General features: G+C 42.2%; 1 protein-coding gene across 1 annotated transcript in view; it reads right to left on the reverse strand.

The window, feature by feature from the left end:
- ANKRD13C (ankyrin repeat domain 13C) overlaps positions 1-25,728 on the reverse strand; it is a 373,770-nt gene that overhangs the window by 24,547 nt on the left and 323,495 nt on the right. Inside the window, exon 12 of the mRNA XM_053693358.1 lies at positions 24,497-24,597. Coding sequence (XP_053549333.1) covers positions 24,497-24,597 — 101 coding nt within the window. The remainder of the gene's footprint in view (positions 1-24,496; positions 24,598-25,728) is intronic.

Below are 25,728 nucleotides of genomic sequence, written 5' to 3' on the forward strand. Positions count from 1 at the left end.
TCCAACGGTGTGTCCGGTCCACGGCGTCATCCTTACTTGTGGGATATTCTCTTCCCCAACAGGAAATGGCAAAGAGCCCAGCAAAGCTGGTCACATGATCCCTCCTAGGCTCCGCCTACCCCAGTCATTCGACCGACGTTAAGGAGGAATATTTGCATAGGAGAAACCATATGGTACCGTGGTGACTGTAGTTAAGAAAATAAATTATCAGACCTGATTAAAAAAACCAGGGCGGGCCGTGGACCGGACACACCGTTGGAGAAAGTAATTTATCAGGTAAACATAAATTCTGTTTTCTCCAACATAGGTGTGTTCGGTCCACGGCGTCATCCTTACTTGTGGGAACCAATACCAAAGCTTTAGGACACGGATGAAGGGAGGGAGCAAATCAGGTCACCTAAATGGAAGGCACCACGGCTTGCAAAACCTTTCTCCCAAAAATAGCCTCAGAAGAAGCAAAAGTATCAAACTTGTAAAATTTGGTAAAAGTGTGCAGTGAAGACCAAGTCGCTGCCCTACATATCTGATCAACAGAAGCCTCGTTCTTGAAGGCCCATGTGGAAGCCACAGCCCTAGTGGAATGAGCTGTGATTCTTTCGGGAGGCTGCCGTCCGGCAGTCTCGTAAGCCAATCTGATGATGCTTTTAATCCAAAAAGAAAGAGAGGTAGAAGTTGCTTTTTGACCTCTCCTTTTACCGGAATAAACAACAAACAAGGAAGATGTTTGTCTAAAATCCTTTGTAGCATCTATATAGAATTTTAGAGCGCGAACAACATCCAAATTGTGCAACAATCGTTCCTTCTTTGAAACTGGTTTCGGACACAGAGAAGGTACGATAATCTCCTGGTTAATGTTTTTGTTAGAAACAACTTTTGGAAGAAAACCAGGTTTAGTACGTAAAACCACCTTATCTGCATGGAACACCAGATAAGGAGGAGAACACTGCAGAGCAGATAATTCTGAAACTCTTCTAGCAGAAGAAATTGCAACTAAAAACAAAACTTTCCAAGATAATAACTTAATATCAACGGAATGTAAGGGTTCAAACGGAACCCCCTGAAGAACTGAAAGAACCAAATTGAGACTCCAAGGAGGAGTCAAAGGTTTGTAAACAGGCTTAATTCTAACCAGAGCCTGAACAAAGGCTTGAACATCTGGCACAGCTGCCAGCTTTTTGTGAAGTAACACAGACAAGGCAGAAATCTGTCCCTTCAGGGAACTTGCAGATAATCCTTTTTCCAATCCTTCTTGAAGGAAGGATAGAATCCTAGGAATCTTAACCTTGTCCCAAGGGAATCCTTTAGATTCACACCAACAGATATATTTTTTCCAAATTTTGTGGTAAATCTTTCTAGTTACAGGCTTTCTGGCCTGAACAAGAGTATCGATAACAGAATCTGAGAACCCTCGCTTCGATAAGATCAAGCGTTCAATCTCCAAGCAGTCAGCTGGAGTGAAACCAGATTCGGATGTTCGAACGGACCCTGAACAAGAAGGTCTCGTCTCAAAGGTAGCTTCCAAGGTGGAGCCGATGACATATTCACCAGATCTGCATACCAAGTCCTGCGTGGCCACGCAGGAGCTATCAAGATCACCGACGCCCTTTCCTGATTGATCCTGGCTACCAGCCTGGGGATGAGAGGAAACGGCGGGAACACATAAGCTAGTTTGAAGGTCCAAGGTGCTACTAGTGCATCCACTAGAGCCGCCTTGGGATCCCTGGATCTGGACCCGTAGCAAGGAACTTTGAAGTTCTGACGAGAGGCCATCAGATCCATGTCTGGAATGCCCCACAGCTGAGTTACTTGGGCAAAGATTTCCGGATGGAGTTCCCACTCCCCCGGATGCAATGTCTGACGACTCAGAAAATCCGCTTCCCAATTTTCCACTCCTGGGATGTGGATAGCAGACAGGTGGCAGGAGTGAGACTCCGCCCATAGAATGATTTTGGTCACTTCTTCCATCGCTAGGGAACTCCTTGTTCCCCCCTGATGGTTGATGTACGCAACAGTTGTCATGTTGTCTGATTGAAACCGTATGAACTTGGCCCTCGCTAGCTGAGGCCAAGCCTTGAGAGCATTGAGTATCGCTCTCAGTTCCAGAATATTTATCGGTAGAAGAGATTCTTCCCGAGACCAAAGACCCTGAGCTTTCAGGGATCCCCAGACCGCGCCCCAGCCCATCAGACTGGCATCGGTCGTGACAATGACCCACTCTGGTCTGCGGAATGTCATCCCTTGTGACAGGTTGTCCAGGGACAGCCACCAACGGAGTGAGTCTCTGGTCCTCTGATTTACTTGTATCTTCGGAGACAAGTCTGTATAGTCCCCATCCCACTGACTGAGCATGCACAGTTGTAATGGTCTTAGATGAATGCGCGCAAAAGGAACTATGTCCATTGCCGCTACCATCAACCCGATCACTTCCATGCACTGAGCTATGGAAGGAAGAGGAACGGAATGAAGTATCCGACAAGAGTCTAGAAGTTTTGTTTTTCTGGCCTCTGTCAGGAAAATCCTCATTTCTAAGGAGTCTATTATTGTTCCCAAGAAGGGAACCCTTGTTGACGGAGATAGAGAACTCTTTTCCACGTTCACTTTCCATCCGTGAGATCTGAGAAAGGCCAGGACAATGTCCGTGTGAGCCTTTGTTTGAGGAAGGGACGACGCTTGAATCAGAATGTCGTCCAAGTAAGGTACTACAGCAATGCCCCTTGGTCTTAGCACAGCTAGAAGGGACCCTAGTACCTTTGTGAAAACCCTTGGAGCAGTGGCTAATCCGAAAGGAAGCGCCACGAACTGGTAATGTTTGTCCAGGAATGCGAACCTTAGGAACCGATGATGTTCCCTGTGGATAGGAATATGTAGATACGCATCCTTTAAATCCACCGTGGTCATGAATTGACCTTCCTGGATGGAAGGAAGAATAGTTCGAATGGTTTCCATCTTGAACGATGGAACCTTGAGAAACTTGTTTAAGATCTTGAGATCTAAGATTGGTCTGAACGTTCCCTCTTTTTTGGGAACTATGAACAGATTGGAGTAGAACCCCATCCCTTGTTCTCTTAATGGAACAGGATGAATCACTCCCATTTTTAACAGGTCTTCTACACAATGTAAGAATGCCTGTCTTTTTACGTGGTCTGAAGACAACTGAGACCTGTGGAACCTCCCCCTTGGGGGAAGTCCCTTGAATTCCAGAAGATAACCTTGGGAAACTATTTCTAGCGCCCAAGGATCCAGAACATCTCTTGCCCAAGCCTGAGCAAAGAGAGAGAGTCTGCCCCCCACCAGATCCGGTCCCGGATCGGGGGCCAACATTTCATGCTGTCTTGGTAGCAGTGGCAGGTTTCTTGGCCTGCTTTCCCTTGTTCCAGCCTTGCATTGGTCTCCAAGCTGGCTTGGCTTGAGAAGTATTACCCTCTTGCTTAGAGGACGTAGCACTTTGGGTTGGTCCGTTTCTACGAAAGGGACGAAAATTAGGTTTATTTTTTGCCTTGAAAGGCCGATCCTGAGGAAGGGCGTGGCCCTTACCCCCAGTGATATCAGAGATAATCTCTTTCAAGTCAGGGCCAAACAGCGTTTTCCCCTTGAAAGGAATGTTAAGTAGCTTGTTCTTGGAAGACGCATCAGCCGACCAAGATTTCAACCAAAGCGCTCTGCGCGCCACAATAGCAAACCCTGAATTCTTAGCCGCTAACCTAGCCAATTGCAAAGTGGCGTCTAGGGTGAAAGAATTAGCCAATTTGAGAGCATTGATTCTGTCCATAATCTCCTCATAAGGAGGAGAATCACTATCGACCGCCTTTATCAGCTCATCGAACCAGAAACATGCGGCTGTGGTGACAGGGACAATGCATGAAAATGGTTGTAGAAGGTAACCCTGCTGAACAAACATTTTCTTAAGCAAACCTTCTAATTTTTTATCCATAGGATCTTTGAAAGCACAACTATCCTCTATGGGTATAGTGGTGCGTTTGTTTAAAGTGGAAACCGCTCCCTCGACCTTGGGGACTGTCTGCCATAAGTCCTTTCTGGGGTCGACCATAGGAAACAATTTTTTAAATATGGGGGGAGGGACGAAAGGAATACCGGGCCTTTCCCATTCTTTATTAACAATGTCCGCCACCCGCTTGGGTATAGGAAAAGCTTCTGGGAGCCCCGGCACCTCTAGGAACTTGTCCATTTTACATAGTTTCTCTGGGATGACCAACTTGTCACAATCATCCAGAGTGGATAATACCTCCTTAAGCAGAATGCGGAGATGTTCCAACTTAAATTTAAATGCAATCACATCAGGTTCAGCTTGTTGAGAAATGTTCCCTGAATCAGTAATTTCTCCCTCAGACAAAACCTCCCTGGCCCCATCAGACTGGGTTAGGGGCCCTTCAGAAATATCATTATCAGCGTCGTCATGCTCTTCAGTATCTAAAACAGAGCAATCGCGCTTACGCTGATAAGTGTTCATTTTGGCTAAAATGTTTTTGACAGAATTATCCATTACAGCCGTTAATTGTTGCATAGTAAGGAGTATTGGCGCGCTAGATGTACTAGGGGCCTCCTGAGTGGGCAAGACTCGTGTAGACGAAGGAGGGAATGATGCAGTACCATGCTTACTCCCCTCACTTGAGGAATCATCTTGGGCATCATTGTCATTGTCACATAAATCACATTTATTTAAATGAATAGGAATTCTGACTTCCCCACATTCAGAACACAGTCTATCTGGTAGTTCAGACATGTTAAACAGGCATAAACTTGATAACAAAGTACAAAAAAACGTTTTAAAATAAAACCGTTACTGTCACTTTAAATTTTAAACTGAACACACTTTATTACTGCAATTGCGAAAAAACATGAAGGAATTGTTCAAAATTCACCAAATTTTCACCACAGTGTCTTAAAGCCTTAAAAGTATTGCACACCAAATTTGGAAGCTTTAACCCTTAAAATAACGGAACCGGAGCCGTTTTGAACTTTAACCCATTTACAGTCCCTGGTATCTGCTTTGCTGAGACCCAACCAAGCCCAAAGGGGAATACGATACCAAATGACGCCTTCAGAAAGCCTTTTCTAAGTAGCAGAGCTCCTCTCACATGCGACTGCATGCCATGCCTCTCAAAAACAAGTGCGCCACACCGGCGCGAAAATGAGGCTCTGCCTATGCTTTGGGAAAGCCCCTAAGAATAAGGTGTCTGCCGATATTATTATATCAAAATACCCAGATAAAATGATTCCTCAAGGCTAAATATGTGTTAATAATGAATCGATTTAGCCCAGAAAAAGTCTACAGTCTTAATAAGCCCTTGTGAAGCCCTTATTTACGATCGTAATAAACATGGCTTACCGGATCCCATAGGGAAAATGACAGCTTCCAGCATTACATCGTCTTGTTAGAATGTGTCATACCTCAAGCAGCAAGAGACTGCTCACTGTTCCCCCAACTGAAGTTAATTGCTCTCAACAGTCCTGTGTGGAACAGCCATGGATTTTAGTGACGGTTGCTAAAATCATTTTCCTCATACAAACAGAAATCTTCATCTCTTTTCTGTTTCTGAGTAAATAGTACATGCCAGCACTATTTCAAAATAACAAACTCTTGATTGAATAATAAAAACTACAGTTAAACACTAAAAAACTCTAAGCCATCTCCGTGGAGATGTTGCCTGTACAACGGCAAAGAGAATGACTGGGGTAGGCGGAGCCTAGGAGGGATCATGTGACCAGCTTTGCTGGGCTCTTTGCCATTTCCTGTTGGGGAAGAGAATATCCCACAAGTAAGGATGACGCCGTGGACCGGACACACCTATGTTGGAGAAAGCCATGCTGGTGCCATCAGAAACACATAAGATTGTTCAATTATGATCTTGGAGATCACCCTTTGGAAGAAGAACCAAAGACAGGTTAAGAAAACAGAACTGCTAAAGCATTCATCACTTCCGCCCGAAAATCACCAAACCTGGAAAGGTATCTGAAGATTCCTATTCAGGCTAGAGGCCAGCAGATCTATTTCTAGAAGACCCCACATATGTACAAGTTGGAAAAAAAACAAAAAAAAAACACCTGGATGGAGAAACCACTCCCGCCATATGAATAAAATGACGGCTGAAATAATCCGCTTTACAATTGTCTACACCTGAGATATGAATCGCAGAGTCTTGACAAGAGTTGGATTCTGCCCAAGAAAATATCCAATATACTTCTTTCATTGCTAAAGGACTGCAAGTCCCCCTTGATAATTGACATATGCCACTGTCTGTGACATTGTCCGATTGAAAATAAAAGTAAAGTTCTCTTCAAATAGAGGCCAAGTCTGAAGAGCTCTTAAAATAGCAAGGAGTTCTAAATATTGATTGGAAACCTCGCCTCTTGAGAATTCCAAACCCCTTGTGCTGTCAGAGATCCCTAGACAGCTCCCCAACCTGAAAGACTTGCATATCTTGTGATCACAATCCAGGAAGGATGAACAAAGGAGGCCCCTTTAAACAATAAGGTGATGGTTAAACCACCAAGTCAGAGAAAGCTGAGTGCTGGGATTATATCAACTGTAATATCGATCTTCCAACCATATACTTGAAGAAATATTAGTTGTTTCGTGTGAGATTCAGCTAAAAGAAAAAACTGAACTAGTACCAAGACAGTGTCCAAAAACACTGCAATACTTTACTGTCTGTTACAGAAAGAAGAACATCAAGAACCTTCGAGACAAATCTTGGTGCTGTTGCTAGGCCAAAAGGCAAAGCAACAAATTGGTAATGCTTGTCTAAAAAAAAAATCTCAGAAAACAATAGTGGTCTGGATGAATCAAAAAGTGAAAATAAGCAAACTGAAAGTCTATAGTGGACATTAAATAACCTTGCTAAACAAAAGGTAGAATAGTCCTTATAGTCAACATCTTGAAAGTTGGGACTTTTAAAAAACTATTTAAAGTTTTCAGATCCAGGATTAGATCTGAAAAAATATTTCCTCTTACAGACAATGAATAGATTGAAAATAGAAATCTAATCCCTGTTCCTGCTGAGGAACTGGTACAATCACCCCTGAAAACTCTAGTTCTGAAACACATTTCAGAAAAGCCTGAGCCTTTACAGGGTTTGTTGCAACATGAGAAAGAATCTTCCCAAGGAAGGTCCCATTATAAAATCTATTTGAAACCCTTGAGAAATAATATTCTAATGATTTTGGACTGAACCTTTCCAAATGTCTTGAAATAACTTAAAAGGGACAGTCAACACAAAAACAGTTTTAACATATCTATAAAGTTGCCCTAGCTCATTTTTTCCCCAAATATATGCCAGTTTTTAACGATAATCTGTTTTAAAGTTAAATCACTTTTCCCACGGCTGTCGTTTTAAACTTTTCACCCATATGTAGGGCTTTATTCTACAGCCTCGAGATTGAAGATGTGCTGACAGCTCATTGTCTGCTTTCTGTCCATCTACATGTTGCAGTTTGTTCAATTACTTTTATATATAGCTGTCAGCACATCTTCAATCTCGAGGCTGTAGAATAAAGCCCCACATATGAGAAAAGGCAAATTCTAAAAGTTATTGTATCTTGTTTAAGAAAAATGTCATCAGATGTTTATTTCCTCAGGTCTCAACTTCAGGCTGCTAACTCTTCATAGACTGCAAGCATCTCCATTTCTTTCTGGATTAGGGGGGTGGGGGTGACTTCCCCTGCATCACACATATACAGGCAGTATTTGTTCCAGGGTGAAAAAGTGGCCCGTGTACAATAGGCGCATTGCACATGTGCGAAGAACGGTTACGAGTAACTTAGAACAATTACAGGGAACACAGGATTTTACTGATGTCACGGATGACAAAAAAGGAGCGGAGCTGCATGGACATTTTAAAATGACAGCTGGGGAAAAGTAAGTGATTTAACTTTAAAATGGATTATCGTTAAAAACTGGCATATATTTGGAAAAAACGAGCTAGGGCAACTTTATAAATATATGTTAAAACTATTTTTGTGTTGACTGTCCCTTTAATCTGCCCCCCCCCTCCACACCAGAAGAACTGGTTTGAGGGCTGCACCTACATGCAGACTTAAAGGCTAAATTTGGTTTCTTATAAGGCTTTGAATTATTCCAATTTGGAGATAGTCTCTAATTAGAGTCAGAAGTCTTAGGAAAAACAGAATTTATGCTTACCTGATAAATTACTTTCTCTTGCGGTATATCCAGTCCACGGATTCATCCTTACTTGTGGGATATTCTCCTTCCCTACAGGAAGTGGCAAAGAGAGCGCACAGCAGAGCTGTCCATATAGCTCCCCCCTAGCTCCACCCCCCAGTCATTCGACCAAAGGTTAAGAAGCCAAAGGAGAAACCATAGGGTGCAGTGGTGACTGTAGTTTAAACAAAAAATGTTTTACCTGACTTAATTGCCAGGGCGGGCCGTGGACTGGATACACCTCAAGAGAAAGTAATTTATCAGGTAAGCATAAATTCTGTTTTCTCTTGCAAGGTGTATCCAGTCCACGGATTCATCCTTACTTGTGGGATACCAATACCAAAGCTTTAGGACACGGCTGAAGGGAGGGAACAAGACAGGTACCTTAAACGGAAGGCACCACTGCTTGCAAAACCTTTCTCCCAAAAATAGCCTTTGAAGAAGCAAAAGTATCGAATTTATAAAATTTGGCAAAAGTATGCAGTGAAGACCAAGTCGTTGCCTTACAAATCTGTTCAACAGAAGCCTCAATTTTGAAAGCCCATGTGGAAGCCACTGCACTGGTAGAATGAGCAGTAATTCTTTCAGGAGGCTGCTGGCCAGCAGTCTCATAGGCCAAACGGATGATGCTTTTCAGCCAAAAGGAAAGAGGTAGCAGTCGCTTTCTGACCTCTCCTCTTACCAGAATAGATAAAGAAGATGTTTGTCTGAAATCCTTAGTTGCTTGTAAATAGAACTTTAAAGCACGAACTACATCAAGATTATGCAAAAGACGTTCCTTCTTCGAAGATGGGTTAGGACACAGAGAAGGAACAACTATTTCCTGGTTAATATTCTTATTAGAAACAACTTTAGGAAGAAAACCAGGTTTGGTACGCAAAACTACCTTATCTGCGTGGAACACCAGATAAGGTGAATCACACTGTAAAGCAGATAATTCTGAGACTCTTCGAGCAGAAGAGATAGCTACCAAAAACAAAACTTTCCAAGATAACTTAATATCTATGGAATGTAAAGGTTCAAACGGAACCCCTTGAAGAAAGAACTAGATTTATACTCCATGGCGGAGCCACAGGTTTATAGACAGGCTTGATTCTGACTAAAGCCTGTGCAAAAGCTTGAACGTCCGGTACCTCTGCCAGACGCTTGTGCAAAAGGATAGACAGAGCAGCTATCTGTCCCTTTAAAGAACTAGCCGACAATCCTACCTCCAAACCGTCTTGGAGAAAAAACAATATCCTGGGAATCCTAATCTTACTCCATGAGTAACCCTTGGATTCACACCAACAAAGATATTTCCACCATATCTTATGGTAGACTTTCCTGGTGACAGGCTTTCTAGCCTGGATCAGAGTATCTATAACTGACTCAGAAAAACCACGCTTTGAAAGAATTAAGCGTTCAATCTCCAAGCAGTCAGATGTAGAGAAACTAGATTTGGATGCTTGAACGGACCCTGTATTAGAAGGTCCTGCCTCATTGGCAGTGTCCATGGTGGGACAGATGGCATGTCCACTAGGTCTGGCCACGCAGGCGCTATCAAAATCACCGACGCCTTCTCCTGCTTGATTCTGGCAATCAGACGAGGGAGAAGAGGAAACGGTGGGAAAACATAAGCCAGATTGAAGGACCAACGCGCTACTAGAGCATCTATCAATGCAGCCTTGGGGTCCCGGGACCTGGATCCGTAGAGAGGAAGCTTGGTGTTCTGACGGGACGCCATCAGGTCCAACTCTGGAATGCCCCATAGCTGAGTCAGCTGGGCAAATACCTCCGGGTGGAGTTCCCACTCCCCCGGGTGAAAAAAGTCTGGCGACTTAGAAAATCCGCCTCCCAGTTGTCTACACCTGGGATGTGAATTGCTGAGAGATGGCAGGAGTGGGCCTCCGCCCACCTGGTTATTTTGGTTACTTCTCTCATCGCTAGAGAACTCTTTGTTCCCCCCTGATGATTGATGTAAGCTACAGTCGTAATGTTGTCCGACTGAAATCTTATGAATTTGGCCGCAGCTAGTTGAGGCCATGCCTGAAGCGCGTTGAATATCGCCCTCAGATTGAGCTATAGATGGCCGAGGAATGGAATGAAGAACTCGGCAAGTAGTTAAAAGTTTCAACTTTCTGACCTCCGTCAGAAATATTTTCATTTCTACCGAATCTATTGGTGTTCCTAGGAAGGGAACCCTTGTGAGTGGGGACAGGGAACTCTTTTTGATGTTCACCTTCCACCCGTGAGACCTCAGAAAGGCCAATACAATCTCCGTGTGAGCCTTGGCTCTGTGAAAAGACGGCGCCTGAATTAAGATGTCATCCAAATAAGGCGCCACTGCTATGCCCCGCGGTCTTAGAACCGTCAGAAGGGACCCTAGCACCTTTGTAAAAATTCTGGGAGCAGTGGCTAAACCGAATGGAAGAGCCACAAACTGGTAATGCTTGTCTAGAAAAGCGAACCGGAGGAACTGATGATGATGATCTTTGTGGATTAGGATATGCATGTTCCCCCCTTGTACGCATCCTTTAGTTCCACGGTAGTCATATATTGACCTTCCTGGATCATAGGTAAGATTGTCCGAATGGTCTCCATCTTGAATGATGAAATTTGAGATCAAGGATTGGTCTGAAAGTTCCTTCTTTTTTGGGAACCACAAACAGGTTTGAGTAAAACCCCAGCCCTTGTTCCGCAATTGGAACTGGGTGGATCACTCCCATTGTATGTAGGTCTTCTACACAGCGTAAGAACGCCTCTTTCTTTGTTGTGTCTGTAGACAGACGAGAAATATGGAACCTTCCCCTTGGAGGGGAGTCCTTGAATTCTAGAAGATATCCCTGGGTAACAATCTCTAAAGCCCAGGGATCGAGAACATCTCTTGCCCAGGCCTGAGCGAAGAGAGAAAGTCTGCCCCCTACTAGATCCGGTTCCGGATCGGGGGCTACCCCGTCATGCTGTCTTGGTAGCAGCTGCAGGCTTTTTGTCCTGTTTACCCTTGTTCCAGCCCCGATAAGGCTTCCAGGTTGCCTTGGGCTGTGAAGCGTTACCCTCTTGCTTTGCAGCTGTAGAGGCTGAAGCGAGACTGCTCCTGAAATTACGAAAGGAACGAAAATTAGCTTTGTTTTTAGCCTTAAAAGGCTTGTCCTGGGGGAGAGCATGGCCCTTTCCCCCGGTGATTTCTGAAATAATCTCTTTGCATTCTGGCCCGAAAAGGGTCTTTCCCTTGAAAGGGATATTTAACGACACATCGGCCGACCATGACTTGAGCCAAAGCGCTCTGCGTGCCATAATGGCGAAGCCTGAATTTTTTGCCGCCAACTTAACTAATTGCAAAGCGGCATCTGTGATAAATGAATTAGCCAGCTTTAGAGCCTTAATTCTATCCATAATTTCGTCATATGAGGTCTCCGTCTGGAGCGACTCCTCCAGCGCCTCAAACCAGAGAGCTGCTGCAGTAGTTACAGGAACAATGTAGGCAATAGGTTGGAGAAGAAAGCCTTGTTGAACAAAGATTTTCTTAAGTTAACCTTCTAACTTTTTATCCATAGGATCTTTAAAAACAACTGTCTTCAATTGGTATGGTTGTGCACTTAGCAAGTGTAGAAACAGCCCCCTCTACCTTAGGGACCGTCTGCCACGAGTCCCGCCTAGGGTCAGTTATGGGGAACATTTTCTTAAAAATAGGTGGGGGGACAAAAGGGACACCTGGTCTATCCCACTCCCTAGTAACAATATCCGCAACCCTCTTAGGGATCGGAAATGCATCAGTGTATACAGGAACCTCTAGGTACTTGTCCATTTTACACAACTTCTCTGGGACCACCATAGGGTCACAATCATCCAGAGTAGCTAATACCTCCCTGAACAAAACGCGGAGGTGTTGCAATTTAAATTTAAATGCTAATGAATCTGACTCTGCCCGATGAGAAACCTTTCCTGAATCGGAAATTTCTCCCTCAGACATCAAATCCCTCACCTCCATTTCAGAGCGTTGTGAGGGTACATCAGATAAGGCTACCAAAGCTTCAGACTGCTCATAATCTGTTCTTAAAACAGAGCTATCACGCTTTGTAGGAAAAACTGGCAGTTTGGATAGAAAGGCCGCAAGGGAATTATCCATAACTGTCGCTAGTTGTTGCAATGTAATAGGGGCAGACGCACTAGAGGCACTAAGCGTCGCTTGCGCGGGCGTAACTGGTTGTGACACATGGGGAGAGGTAGACGGACTATCCTCATTACCTTCAGCCTGAGAAGCATCTTGGGCCACATTTTTAAGTGCAACAATATGATCTTTAAAGTGTATAGACATATTAGTGCAATTGGGACACATTCTGAGAGGGGGTTCCACCATGGCTTCTAAACACATTGAACAAGGATTTTCCTTAGTGTCAGACATGTTTAACAGACTAGTAGCATACACAAGCAAGCTTGGAAAACACTTAAATCAAATAAAAAACACAATTTGGAAAAAACGTTACTGTGCCTTTAAGTAATAAAAAGGGCACACTATTTTACAAAACAGTGAAAAATGCACCAATCCTTTTGGACTCTTGCTAATTACATGAAAGAAATGCACCAATCCTTTTGAAATTTTCACAGTATGTACCTAAGGCTTTAATAAGATTGCACAGCAAGTTTCAGAACGATTAACCCCTTAATGCCCAAACCGGAGCAGTCTAAAGCCAACAAGAGCACACAATTTTACAAAACAGTGAAAAAACATAATTTATGTAATAACTTACCTGATAAATTCATTTCTTTCATATTAGCAAGAGTCCATGAGCTAGTGACGTATGGGATATACATTCCTACCAGGAGGGGCAAAGTTTCCCAAACCTTAAAATGCCTATAAATACACCACTCACCACACCCACAATTCAGTTTAACGAATAGCCAAGAAGTGGGGTGATAAAAAAAGGAGCGAAAGCATCAAAAAAATAAGGAATTGGAATAATTGTGCTTTATACAGAAAATCATAACCACCACAAAAAAAAGGTGGGCCTCATGGACTCTTGCTAATATGAAAGAAATGAATTTATCAGGTAAGTTCTTACATAAATTATGTTTTCTTTCATGTAATTAGCAAGAGTCCATGAGCTAGTGACGTATGGGATAATAAATACCCAAGATGTGGACCTTCCACGCAAGAGTCACTAGAGAGGGAGGGATAAAATAAAGACAGCCAATTCCGCTGAAAAATTAATCCACTACCCAAATCAAAAAAGTTTCAATTTTTCTAATGAAAAAAAAACTGAAAATATAAGCAGAAGAATCAAACTGAAACAGCTGCCTGAAGTACCATTCTACCAAAACTGCTTCTAAAGAAGAGAAAACATCAAAATGGTAGAACATAGTAAAAGTATGCAAAGAAAACCAAGTCATTGTTTTGCAAACCTGATCCACAGAATACAACTTCCGGCGTCAACTACGGCGCCGGAAATGGCAAAAATTTTTGCGCCAAAAAAGTCCGCGCCAAGAATGACGCAATAAAAAGCAACATTTTCTGTCCCCGCGAGCCTAACAGCACGCAGGGAAAATGGCCAATTGAGAATTTTCAAGGTAATGAAAAATAAATTTAATTAAAATGCATTATCCCAAATAATGAAACTGACAGTCTGAATTATAAAGGAATACTGATTATCCTGAATCATGGCAAATATAAGTTTAAAGACATATATTTAGAACTTTACATATAAAGTGCCCAACCATAGCTTAGAGTGTCACAAAAAATAAGATTTTACTTACCCCAGGACACTCATCTACATATAGTAGATAGCCAAACCAGTACTATATATGCATTTCCCAAAATGAAACTGACAGTCTGCAAGAAGGAAATATACTGATTAACCTGAATCATGGCAAATATAAGTACAAAACATATATTTAGAACTTTACATATAACGTGCCAAAACCATAGCTGAGAGTGTCTTAAATAAAAGAAAACATACTTACCAAAAGACACTCATCTACATAAAGTAGATAGCCAAACCAGTACTGAAACGAGAATCAGTAGAGGTAATGGTATATAAGAGTATATCGTCGATCTGAAAAGGGAGGTAAGAGATGAATCTCTACGACCGATAACAGAGAACCTATAAAATAGATCCCGTAGAAGGAGACCATGGTATTCAAATAGGCAATACTCTCTTCACATCCCTCTGACATTCACTGCACTCTGAGAGGAAAACCGGGCTCCAGCCTGCTGCGAAGCGCATATCAACGAAGAATCTAGCACAAACTTACTTCACCACCTCCACGGGAGGCAAAGTTTGTAAAACTGAATTGTGGGTGTGGTGAGGGGTGTATTTATAGGCATTTTAAGGTTTGGGAAACTTTGCCCCTCCTGGTAGGAATGTATATCCCATACGTCACTAGCTCATGGACTCTTGCTAATTACATGAAAGAAATGCACCAATCCTTTTGAAATTTTCACAGTATGTACCTAAGGCTTTAATATGATTGCACAGCAAGTTTCAGAACGATTAACCCCTTAATGCCCAAACCTGAGCAGCCTAAAGCCAACAACCGGTTAAACTACAGCACCTTGCCACAGCTTACTGCTGTAGCCCTACCTGCCCTTAGGGATCAGTTTTGGGGAAACAAAGCTTCTTCTAGGCCCTTAATCAGCAGCTGGACCCTCCATGTGAAGCAGCATGAACTTGTCTTTCAAGCTAAATTAGGCCTCTCCCACTCCAGAGTTGTGAGGCCTACAAAAATCACTTCTAAGCGACTAAATTTATGCCATGTGGATAATAACCCCAGTAAAACACTCCAAAGTGCCTAAAAAGGTGTCTCCAATGAGTATTTCTTAATAAATAATCGATTACCCTGCCTTAGTGTCAACCAGCCTAATTAGCCCCGTCATGTAAGCATTCAATTCTATACTAAGTCTCAGAACATAGCTTACCCTCCCCGCATAAGGATCTTGTCAGTCTTCTAGCATTATCTCAGACTTGTCTAGAAATAAATGACTGAACATACCTCATTGCAGTCAAGCCTGCAAACTGTTCCCCCCAACTGAAGTTTTCTGGTACTCCTCAGTCCTGTGTGGGAACAGCAGTGGATTTTAGTTACAACATGCTAAAATCATCATCACTTTACCCTCCCTGAGAGAGAACCTAGTGCGTTAATGCGGCAAAGAGAATGACTGGGGGGTGGAGCTAGGGGGGGAGCTATATGGACAGCTCTGCTGTGTGCTCTCTTTGCCACTTCCTGTAGGGAAGGAGAATATCCCACAAGGATGAATCCGTGGACTGGATACACCTTGCAAGAGAAATGAGGTTTTCTGTTCTCTTATTCTGACAAAAGGAACAAAAACAAATGGGAGCTTCAAATTTACCCTTAAAGTACTTATCTAAGGGGAGAAAAAAAAACACCTTATCCCCAGATATAATGGAGATAATACAATCCAATTGAGAACCAAACAAATTATTACCCTGAAAAGATGGAGATAATTTATATTTAGGCACCATATCAGAATTTCAAGAATCAAACCATAAAGCTCTTCTAAATAGAATAGCTAAAAACATAGATTTGACATTAATCTTAAAATGACATCAAATAAAGTATCAAAAATAAAATGATTCACATATTGAAGCAAAAAACAATGTTATATACTTCAGAATCTGATAACTGCTATGCTGACTGCCCAACCAGAAAGTTGAAGCAGCAGCAACATCATCCTAAAAATATAAACAGTATGTAAATATGCTCTTCTAAGATTCAAGCTTCCTTAAAGGATCCTGAAAAAAAACAGGTACTATCTTCCATAGGAATAGCAGTACATTCCCAAAAAGGAACCAGGTTTAGACCATTCTTTAGCAAACATATTACAGATAACATCTATAATAGGAAAAAACCTCAGGAGCAACCTTAGAAATCTTTAAACACAGAATTTAAATGAATATCAACTTGGATGTTAGGAGAACTAGACTCCTCAATACGTAAGGTTAACAATACTTCCTTAAAAGAGAATGAAAATGTTCAATTTGAAAAAAAGAAGATAAGTCAATTACTATCTCTGATGCAGGATCCTCAGAGAAAGGAACACTCATCAGTAGAAGATACTTAAGTATGCTGTCGGTCAGTACAAAATTTATTAAATCTATAACAAGTTTGGAAAGACTTTTACATTAATTGAAGATGCAATAGCAGTCATAGCCTTCTTATGGCTGCAGCAGTAACATCTTTATATCTGCAGAACTTTTAGGTACATTAAACTGAGAAAGTAAAAACAGTAAATGTAATTGTACACATAGAAACATTATCAGCATATAATATGATAAAATAAGTGCCCATAATTAAGCTGAGGGAATAAAATCAGCTTGACAATAATAACACACTTGGCTTGTGTTCAGGCATCTTGATGTCTACAGTAACATCAGAGGCAGGATCAGTTTGAGACATCTCGCAAAATGTAACAAAAAAGAAAATAGGAAAAATTCATGATGGAATTTTTATATAAAAAAATAAAATCAAAAGCAAGCATCACAGCTCTCTATAATAAAATGAAAGCAGCGAGCAAAAGAGGGAGAGGCTTAAAGGGAAACTGAACCCAAATTTTGTCTTTTGTGATTAGGCATGCAATTTTAAGCCACTTTCTAATTTACTCCTATTATCGAATTTTCTTCATTCTGTTGGTATCTTTATTTGAAAAGGAAGAATGTAAGTTTAGATGCCGGCCCATTTTTGATGAACAACTTGCGTTGTTCTTGCTGATTAGTGGATAAATTCACCCACCAATAAACAAGTGCTGTCCAGGGTCTGAATCAAACATTGTCTGGCTCCTTAGCTTAGATGCCTTCTTTTTCAAATAAAGATAGCAAGAGAACAAAGAAAAGTTGATAATCCGAGTAAATTAGAAAGTTGCTTAAAATTGCATGCTCTATCTGAATCATGAAAGAAAAAAAAAAAAAACTTTTGGTGCCAAAGCCAGCAAAAACAGAATTTATGTTTACCTGATAAATTACTTTCTCCAACGGTGTGTCCGGTCCACGGCGTCATCCTTACTTGTGGGAATATTCTCTTCCCCAACAGGAAATGGCAAAGAGCCCAGCAAAGCTGGTCACATGATCCCTCCTAGGCTCCGCCTACCCCAGTCATTCGACCGACGTAAAGGAGGAATATTTGCATAGGAGAAACCATATGTTACCGTGGTGACTGTAGTTAAAGAAAATAAATTATCAGACCTGATTAAAAAAACCAGGGCGGGCCGTGGACCGGACACACCGTTGGAGAAAGTAATTTATCAGGTAAACATAAATTCTGTTTTCTCCAACATAGGTGTGTCCGGTCCACGGCGTCATCCTTACTTGTGGGAACCAATACCAAAGCTTTAGGACACGGATGAAGGGAGGGAGCAAATCAGGTCACCTAAATGGAAGGCACCACGGCTTGCAAAACCTTTCTCCCAAAAATAGCCTCAGAAGAAGCAAAAGTATCAAATTTGTAAAATTTAGAAAAAGTGTGCAGTGAAGACCAAGTCGCTGCCTTACATTACTGATCAACAGAAGCCTCGTTCTTGAAGGCCCATGTGGAAGCCACAGCCCTAGTGGAGTGAGCTGTGATTCTTTCAGGAGGCTGCCGTCCGGCAGTCTCATAAGCCAATCGGATAATGCTTTTAATCCAGAAGGAGAGAGAGGTAGAAGTTGCTTTTTGACCTCTCCGTTTACCAGAATAAACAACAAACAAAGCCAAAGTTTGTCTGAAAACCTTAGTAGCTGCTAAGTAAAATTTGAGAGCACGAACTACATCCAAGTTGTGTAACAAACGTTCCTTCTTTGAAACTGGATTAGGACACAAAGAAGGCACAACTATCTCCTGGTTAATGTCTTTGTTAGAAACAACTTTTGGAAGAAAACCAGGTTTAGTACGCAAAACCACCTTATCTGCATGGAACACCAGATAAGGAGAAGAACACTGCAGAGCAGATAATTCTGAAACTCTTCTAGCAGAAGAAATTGCAACCAAAAACAAAACTTTCCAAGATAATAACTTAATATCAACGGAATGTAAGGGTTCAAACGGAACCCCCTGAAGAACTGAAAGAACTAGGTTGAGACTCCAAGGAGGAGTCAAAATTTTGTAAACAGGCTTGATTCTAACCAGAGCCTGAACAAAGGCTAGAACATCTGGCACAGCTGCCAGCTTTTTGTGAAGTATCACAGACAAGGCAGAAATCTGTCCCATCAAGGAACTTGCAGATAATCCTTTTTCCAATCCTTCTCGAAGGAAGGATAGACTCTTAGGAATCTTAACCTTGTCCCAAGGGAATCCTGCAGATTCACACCAACAGATATACCAAATTATGTGGTAATTTTCTGGTTACAGGCTTTCAGGCCTGAACAAGAGTATTAATAACAGAATCTGAGAACCCTCGCTTTGATAAGAACAAGCGTTCAATCTCCAAGCAGTCAGCTGGAGTGGGTCGAACGGACCTAGAACAAGAAGGTCTCGTCTCAAAGGTAGCTTCCATGGTGGAGCCGATGACATATTCACCAGATCTGTATACCAAGTCCTGCGTGGCCACGCAGGAGCTATCAAAATCACCGACGCCCTCTCCTGATTGATCCTGGCTACCAGCCTGGGGATGAGAGGAAACGGCGGGAACACATAAGCTAGTTTGAAGGTCCAAGGTGCTACTAGTGCATCCACTAGAGCCGCCTTGGGATCCCTGGATCTGTACCCGTAGTAAGGAACTCTGAAGTTCTGACGAGAGGCCATCAGATCCATGTCCGGAATGCCCCACGGTTGAGTGACTTGGGCAAAGATTTCCGGATGGAGTTCCCACTCCCCCGGATGCAATGTCTGACGACTCAGAAAATCCGCTTCCCCATTTTCCACTCCTGGGATGTGGATAGCAGACAGGTGGCAGGAGTGAGACTCCGCCCATAGAATGATTTTGGTCACTTCTTCCATCGCTAGGGAACTCCTTGTTCCCCCCTGATGGTTGATGTATGAACTTGGCCCTCGCTAGCTGAGGCCAAGCTTTGAGAGCATTGAATATCGCTCTCAGTTCCAGAATATTTATCGGTAGAAGAGATTCTACCCGAGACCAAAGACCCTGAGCTTTCAGGGATCCCCAGACCGCGCCCCAGCCCATCAGACTGGCGTCGGTCGTGACAATGACCCACTCTGGTCTGCGGAAGGTCATCCCTTGTGACAGGTTGTCCAGGGACAGCCACCAACGGAATGAGTCTCTGGTCCTCTGATTTACTTGTATCTTCGGAGACAAGTCTGAATAGTCCCCATTCCACTGACTGAGCAGGAACAGTTGTAATGGTCTTAGATGAATGCGCACAAAAGGAACTATGTCCATTGCCGCTACCATCAAACCTATCACTTCCATGCACTGCGCTATGGAAGGAAGAGGAACGGAATGAAGTATCCGACAAGAGTCTAGAAGTTTTGTTTTTCTGGCTTCTGTCAGAAAAATCCTCATTTCTAAGGAGTCTATTATAGTTCCCAAGAAGGGAACCCTCGTTGACGGAGATAGAGAACTCTTTTCCACGTTCACTTTCCATCCGTGAGATCTGAGAAAGGCCAGGACAATGTCCGTGTGAGCCTTTACTTGAGGAAGGGACGACGCTCGAATCAGAATGTCGTCCAAGTAAGGTACTACAGCAATGCCCCTTGGTCTTAGCACCGCCAGAAGGGACCCTAGTACCTATGAGAAAATCCTAGGAGCAGTGGCTAATCCGAAAGAAAACGCCACGAACTGGAAATGCTTGTCCAGGAATTCAAACCTTAGGAACCGATGATGTTCCTTGTGGATAGGAATATGTAGATACGCATCCTTGAAATCCACCTTGGTCATGAATTGACCTTCCTGGATGGAAGGAAGAAGTGTTCGAATGGTTTCCATCTTGAACGATGGAACCTTGAGAAACTTGTTCAAGATCTTGAGATCTAAGATTGGTCTGAACGTTCCCTCTTTTTTGGGAACTATGAACAGATTGGAGTAGAATCCCATCCCTTGTTCTCCTAATGGAACAGGATGAATCACTCCCATTTTTAGCAGGTCTTCTACCCAATGTAAGAATGCCTGTCTTCTTATGTGGTCTGAAGACAACTGAGACCTGTGGAACCTCCCCCTTGGAGGAAGCCCCTTGAACTCCAGAGAATAACCTTGGGAGACTATTTCTAGCGCCCAAGGGTCCAGAACATCTCTTGCCCCAGCCTGAGCGAAGAGAGAGAGTCTGCCCCCCACCAGATCCGGTCCCGGATCGGGGGCCCGCATTTCATGCTGTCTTGGTAGCAGTGGCAGGTTTCCTGGCCTGCTTTCCTTTGTTCCAGCCTTGCATAGGTCTCCAGGCTGGATTGGCTTGAGAAGTATTACCTTCCTGCTTAGAGGACGTAGCCCTTGGGGCTGATCCGTTTCTGCGAAAGGGACGAAACTTAGGTTTATTTTTGGTCTTGAAAAGACCTATCCTGAGGAAGGGCGTGGCCCTTGCCCCCAGTGATATCAGAGATAATCTCTTTCAAGTCAGGGCCAAAGAGTGTTTTCCCCTTGAAAGGAATGTCAAGCAATTTGTTCTTGGAAGACGCATCCGCTGCCCAAGATTTTAACCAAAGCGCTCTGCGCCACAATAGGAAACCCAGAATTTTTTCGCCGCTAACCTAGCCAATTGCAAGGTGGCGTCTAGGGTGAAAGAATTAGCCAATTTAAGAGCACGAATTCTGTCCATAATCTCCTCATAAGAAGAAGAATTACTAATAATCGCCTTTCCTAGCTCAAACTAGAAACACGCGGCTGCAGTGACAGGGACAATGCATGCAATTGGTTGTAGAAGGGAACCTTGCTGAACAAACATCTTTAGCAGACCTTCTAATTTTTTATCCATAGGATCTTGGAAAGCACAACTATCTTCTATGGGTATAGTGGCGCGCTTGTGTAGAGTAGAAACCGCCCCCTCGACCTTGGGGACTGTCTGCCATCAGTCCTTTCTGGTGTCGACTATAGGAAAACAATTTTATAAATATGGGGGGAGGTACTAAAGGTATACCGGGCCTGTCCCATTCTGTAGTAACAATGGACGCCACCCGCTTGGATATAGGAAAAGCTTCGGGGGGCCCCGGGGCCTCTAAGAACTTCTCCATTTTACATAGTGGTTCTGGAATGACCAGATAATCACAATCATCCAAATTGGATAACACCTCCTTAAGCAGAGCGCGGAGATGTTCCAACTTAAATTTAAAAGTAATCACATCAGGTTCAGCTTGTTGAGAAATGTTTCCTGAATCTGAAATTTCTCCCTCAGACAAAACCTCCCTGGCCCCCTCAGACTGGTGTAGGGGCCCTTCAGAAACCATATCATCAGCGTTCTCATGCTCTACAGAATTTTCTAAAACAGAGCAGTCGCGCTTTCACTGATAAGTGGGCATATTGGCTAAAATGTTTTTGATAGAATTATCCATTACAGCCGTTAAATGTTGCATAGTAAGGAGTATTGGCGCACTAGATGTACTAGGGGCCTCCTGTATGGGCAAGACTGGTGTAGACGAAGGAGGGGATGATGCAGTACCATGCTTACTCCCCTCACTTGAGGAATCATCTTGGGCATCATTTTTACTAAATTTTTTTATGACATAAAATACATATAGTTAAATGAGAAGGAACCTTGGTTTCCCCACAGTCAGAACACAATCTATCTGGTAGTTCAGACATGTTAAACAGGCATAAACTTGATAACAAAGCACAAAAAACGTTTTAAAATAAAACCGTTACTGTCACTTTAAATTTTAAACTAAACACACTTTATTACTGCAATTGCGAAAAAGTATGAAGGAATTGTTCAAAATTCACCAAAATTTCACCACAGTGTCTTAAAGCCTTAAAAGTATTGCACACCAAATTTGGAAGCTTTAACCCTTAAAATAACGGAACCGGAGCCGTTTTTATATTTAACCCCTTTACAGTCCCTGGAATCTGCTTTGCTGAGACCCAACCAAGCCCAAAGGGGAATACGATACCAAATGATGCCTTCAGAAAGACCTTTCTATGTATCAGAGCTCCACACACATGCAGCTGCATGCCATGCTGTCCTCAAAAACAAGTGCGCCATACCGGCGCGAAAATGAGACTCTGCCTATGCTTTGGGAAAGCCCCTAAAGAATAAGGTGTCTAAAACAGTGCCTGCCGATATTATTATATCAAAATACCCAGATAAAATGATTCCTCAAGGCTAAATATGTGTTAATAATCAATCGATTTAGCCCAGAAAAAGTCTACAGTTTAAATAAGCCCTTGTGAAGCCCTTATTTACAATCGTAATAAACATGGCTTACCGGATCCCATAGGGAAAATGACAGCTTCCAGCATTACATCGTCTTGTTAGAATGTGTCATACCTCAAGCAGCAAGGGACTGCAAACTGTTCCCCCAACTGAAGTTAATTGCTCTCAACAGTCCTGTGTGGAACAGCCATGGATTTTAGTTACGGTTGCTAAAATCATTTTCCTCATACAAACAGAATTCTTCATCTCTTTTCTGTTTCTGAGTAAATAGTACGTACCAGCACTATTTGAAAATAACAAACTCTTGATTGAATAATGAAAAACTACAGTTAAACACTAAAAAACTCTAAGCCATCTCCGTGGAGATGTTGCCTGTACAACGGCAAAGAGAATGACTGGGGTAGGCGGAGCCTAGGAGGGATCATGTGACCAGCTTTGCTGGGCTCTTTGCCATTTCCTGTTGGGGAAGAGAATATTCCCACAAGTAAGGATGACGCCGTGGACCGGACACACCTATGTTGGAGAAACATTTTTGCATCAAAGACGCAAGAAATGACGTGACTCGCGTCACAACAGACGCAACTTCGCGCCAAAAATTACACAACAAAAAACAGCACTTTGCGTCCTTTCAAGCCTAGTTTGTCCGCAAAAAATTTGAAAAACAAAGTCAAATTTGAAAAACTGAGGTAAGAAAAAAAATGTGCTTAAATAAACTCCCCAAAACATAAATTCCATACTGAAACGGTTAGACTGCAAAAGGGAAATAAACATAGACCTGACTCATGGCAAATATAAGCAAATACATATATTTAAAACTTTATATCATAAAGCGCCAAACATAGCTGAGAGTGTCTTAAAAAAATGATACATACTTACCGGAAGACCACCCATCCACATATAGCAGACAGCCAAACCAGTACTGAAAAATATCAGCAGAGGTAATGGTATAGGAGTATAACCTTGATCTGAAAAGGGAGGCAGGGGATGAATCCCTGCGACCGATTAGAGAGCCTCTGAAAGGATTTCCCATGGGTGAAACCACTAAATTAACAGGTAATACTCCCTTCACATCCCTCTGACAAACACTGTACTCAGTGGAATTGGGCTTCAGAATGCTTAGAAGCGCCTATCATAGAAGAAACCAAGCACATCTTGCTTCACCACCTCCATAGGAGGCAAAGTTTGTAAAACTAAGGTATGTGTGTGGTGGGAGGTGTATTTATAAGCATTTTGAGATTTGGGAAACTTTGCCCCCTCCTGGTAGGAATGTATATCCCATACGTCACTAGCTCATGGACTCTTGCCACTTACATGAAAGAAAAATGTATAAAATTGCATGCTCTGAATCAAGAAAGTTTAATTTTGACTTGAGTGTCCTTTTAAAGGGATAGAAAGGTCAAAAATTAAATGTGCATGTGTGCACTTAAATTTAAAACATGTTTTTTGCAATATACAAAAATGCTTCTAGAAAAAGTTATTACCAGCAGCATATGCACATATCCTGTGAGTGCCCATGCACCAGTATTTCAATGCTGTACCTACTTCATAGAGCGAGCAGCGGCTTGGTCTGACACACAGTCTTCAGAAACAATAAACACCACTGCTGAAACTCTGAGCAGGTATGGTGTTTGAATACTAGTGCACAGGCCATCACAGAATATGTGCGTATGCTGCAAAAACACAGTAATTACTAACTATTTTTACTAGTGCTTATTGAATTTTGATCTTTCAATCCCTTTAAGCTCATAGCATATATTAGCAATTGAGCAATGCATTGCAAAATAAAATGTTTTAAAATAATTTACAACTGCCATTTTGTTAGCACGGTTTACAAGGTTTTGCAAATCAAGATAATTTAAGGGATACACCTCTCGGGATATAATTAGAAGGGAACCAACAGAAGCCTCCTAATTCTCAAATGTATAAGTAACATATGGGTGGGTGTCAGCAGTCACATGGTCACTACAAAGTCAAGAAACCTTGATAGTTTGGGTTCCTTGCGGTTATGAAAATGACTAGTTTGTCAAAATTGCGATAACCTAGTAGATTGTTATTTTTTTAATATATAAAAACAGAAGGCATATTAAACTTAATTTACCAAGCTTCACAGGAAATCCTGGAGGAAGTTTCATCTGTACAAATTCTCGAAGTTTATTAAAGTGCTTAAAGGGTGCAATAACCTCTAAAACATTCAGCAGCCTGGAAAAAAGCAAATTGATCATATTACATTATGACTGGACAATATCCTTATTTTTTTTAAAAAATAAAAATCATAAAGCAAGGAAATATTTGAAGGAAAAAAATGGATTTTTCATAAAAAAAAAAAATCAGGAAAATATATTTCTCAATGAGATAGAACTACCTTCTAAAACACTACATAAATATAACTAGGTAGATAATAAAAATAAAATATGTATTTATATATAATATCATGATGTATAGCCTCAAATGTCAATGGTGCACCACTAAAAAGAATTAATTTACCAATGTATTAGATAGAGACAGGCATCTGAAAATGCAGTTGCCTAAAAGAGATAGGGAATTCAGCGCTGTTAAAGTGCAAGAATTTATCGAAAAATATTCTTGGCAAAAAACAAATTATGCTTATCAGATGATTTCCTTGCCATCTGTATGAGTAGAGTCCACGGCTTCATTCCTTACTTGTGGGAATTAAGAACCTGGCCACCAGGAGAAGGCAAAGACACACCAGCCAAAGGCTTAAATATCACCCCCACTCCCCTCATCCCCCAGTCATTCTGCCGAGGGAACAAGGAACAGTAGGAGAAATATCAGCGTATAAATGGTGCCAGAAGAACAAACACAAATTTAGGTCCGCCCAACGGAGAAAACGAGCGAGGGCCGTGGACTCTCCTCATATTAAGATGTAAAACATAAATTATGCTTACCAGATCATTTCCTTTCCATCTGTATGAGGAGAGTCCACGGCCCTCGCTCGTTTTCTCCGTTGGGCGGACCTAAATTTGTGTACCCAAGCTCTAGAGGACACTGAATGAAAACGGGAGGGTAAAAAAGAGGTGGACCCTATTCTGTGGGCACCACAGCCTTGCGAACCTTTCTCCCAAAAGCTGCTTCAGCTGAAGCAAAAAACATTAAATATGTAAAACTTTGAAAAAGTATGTAAGGAGGACCAGGTAGCCGCCCTACAAAACTGCTCCATAGAGGTCTTATTCTTGAAGGCCCAAGAAGAAGCCGCAGCTCTAGTTGAATGAGCCGTAATCCTCTAAAGATGTTTATGTCACGCTGTTTCATATGCTAAGCGGATAATGCTCCTCAACTAAAAAGATAGGGAAGTGGAAGAAGCCTTCTGCT

This window comes from Bombina bombina, chromosome 10 (genome assembly GCF_027579735.1).
Source record: "Bombina bombina isolate aBomBom1 chromosome 10, aBomBom1.pri, whole genome shotgun sequence".
NCBI lineage: Eukaryota > Metazoa > Chordata > Amphibia > Anura > Bombinatoridae > Bombina > Bombina bombina.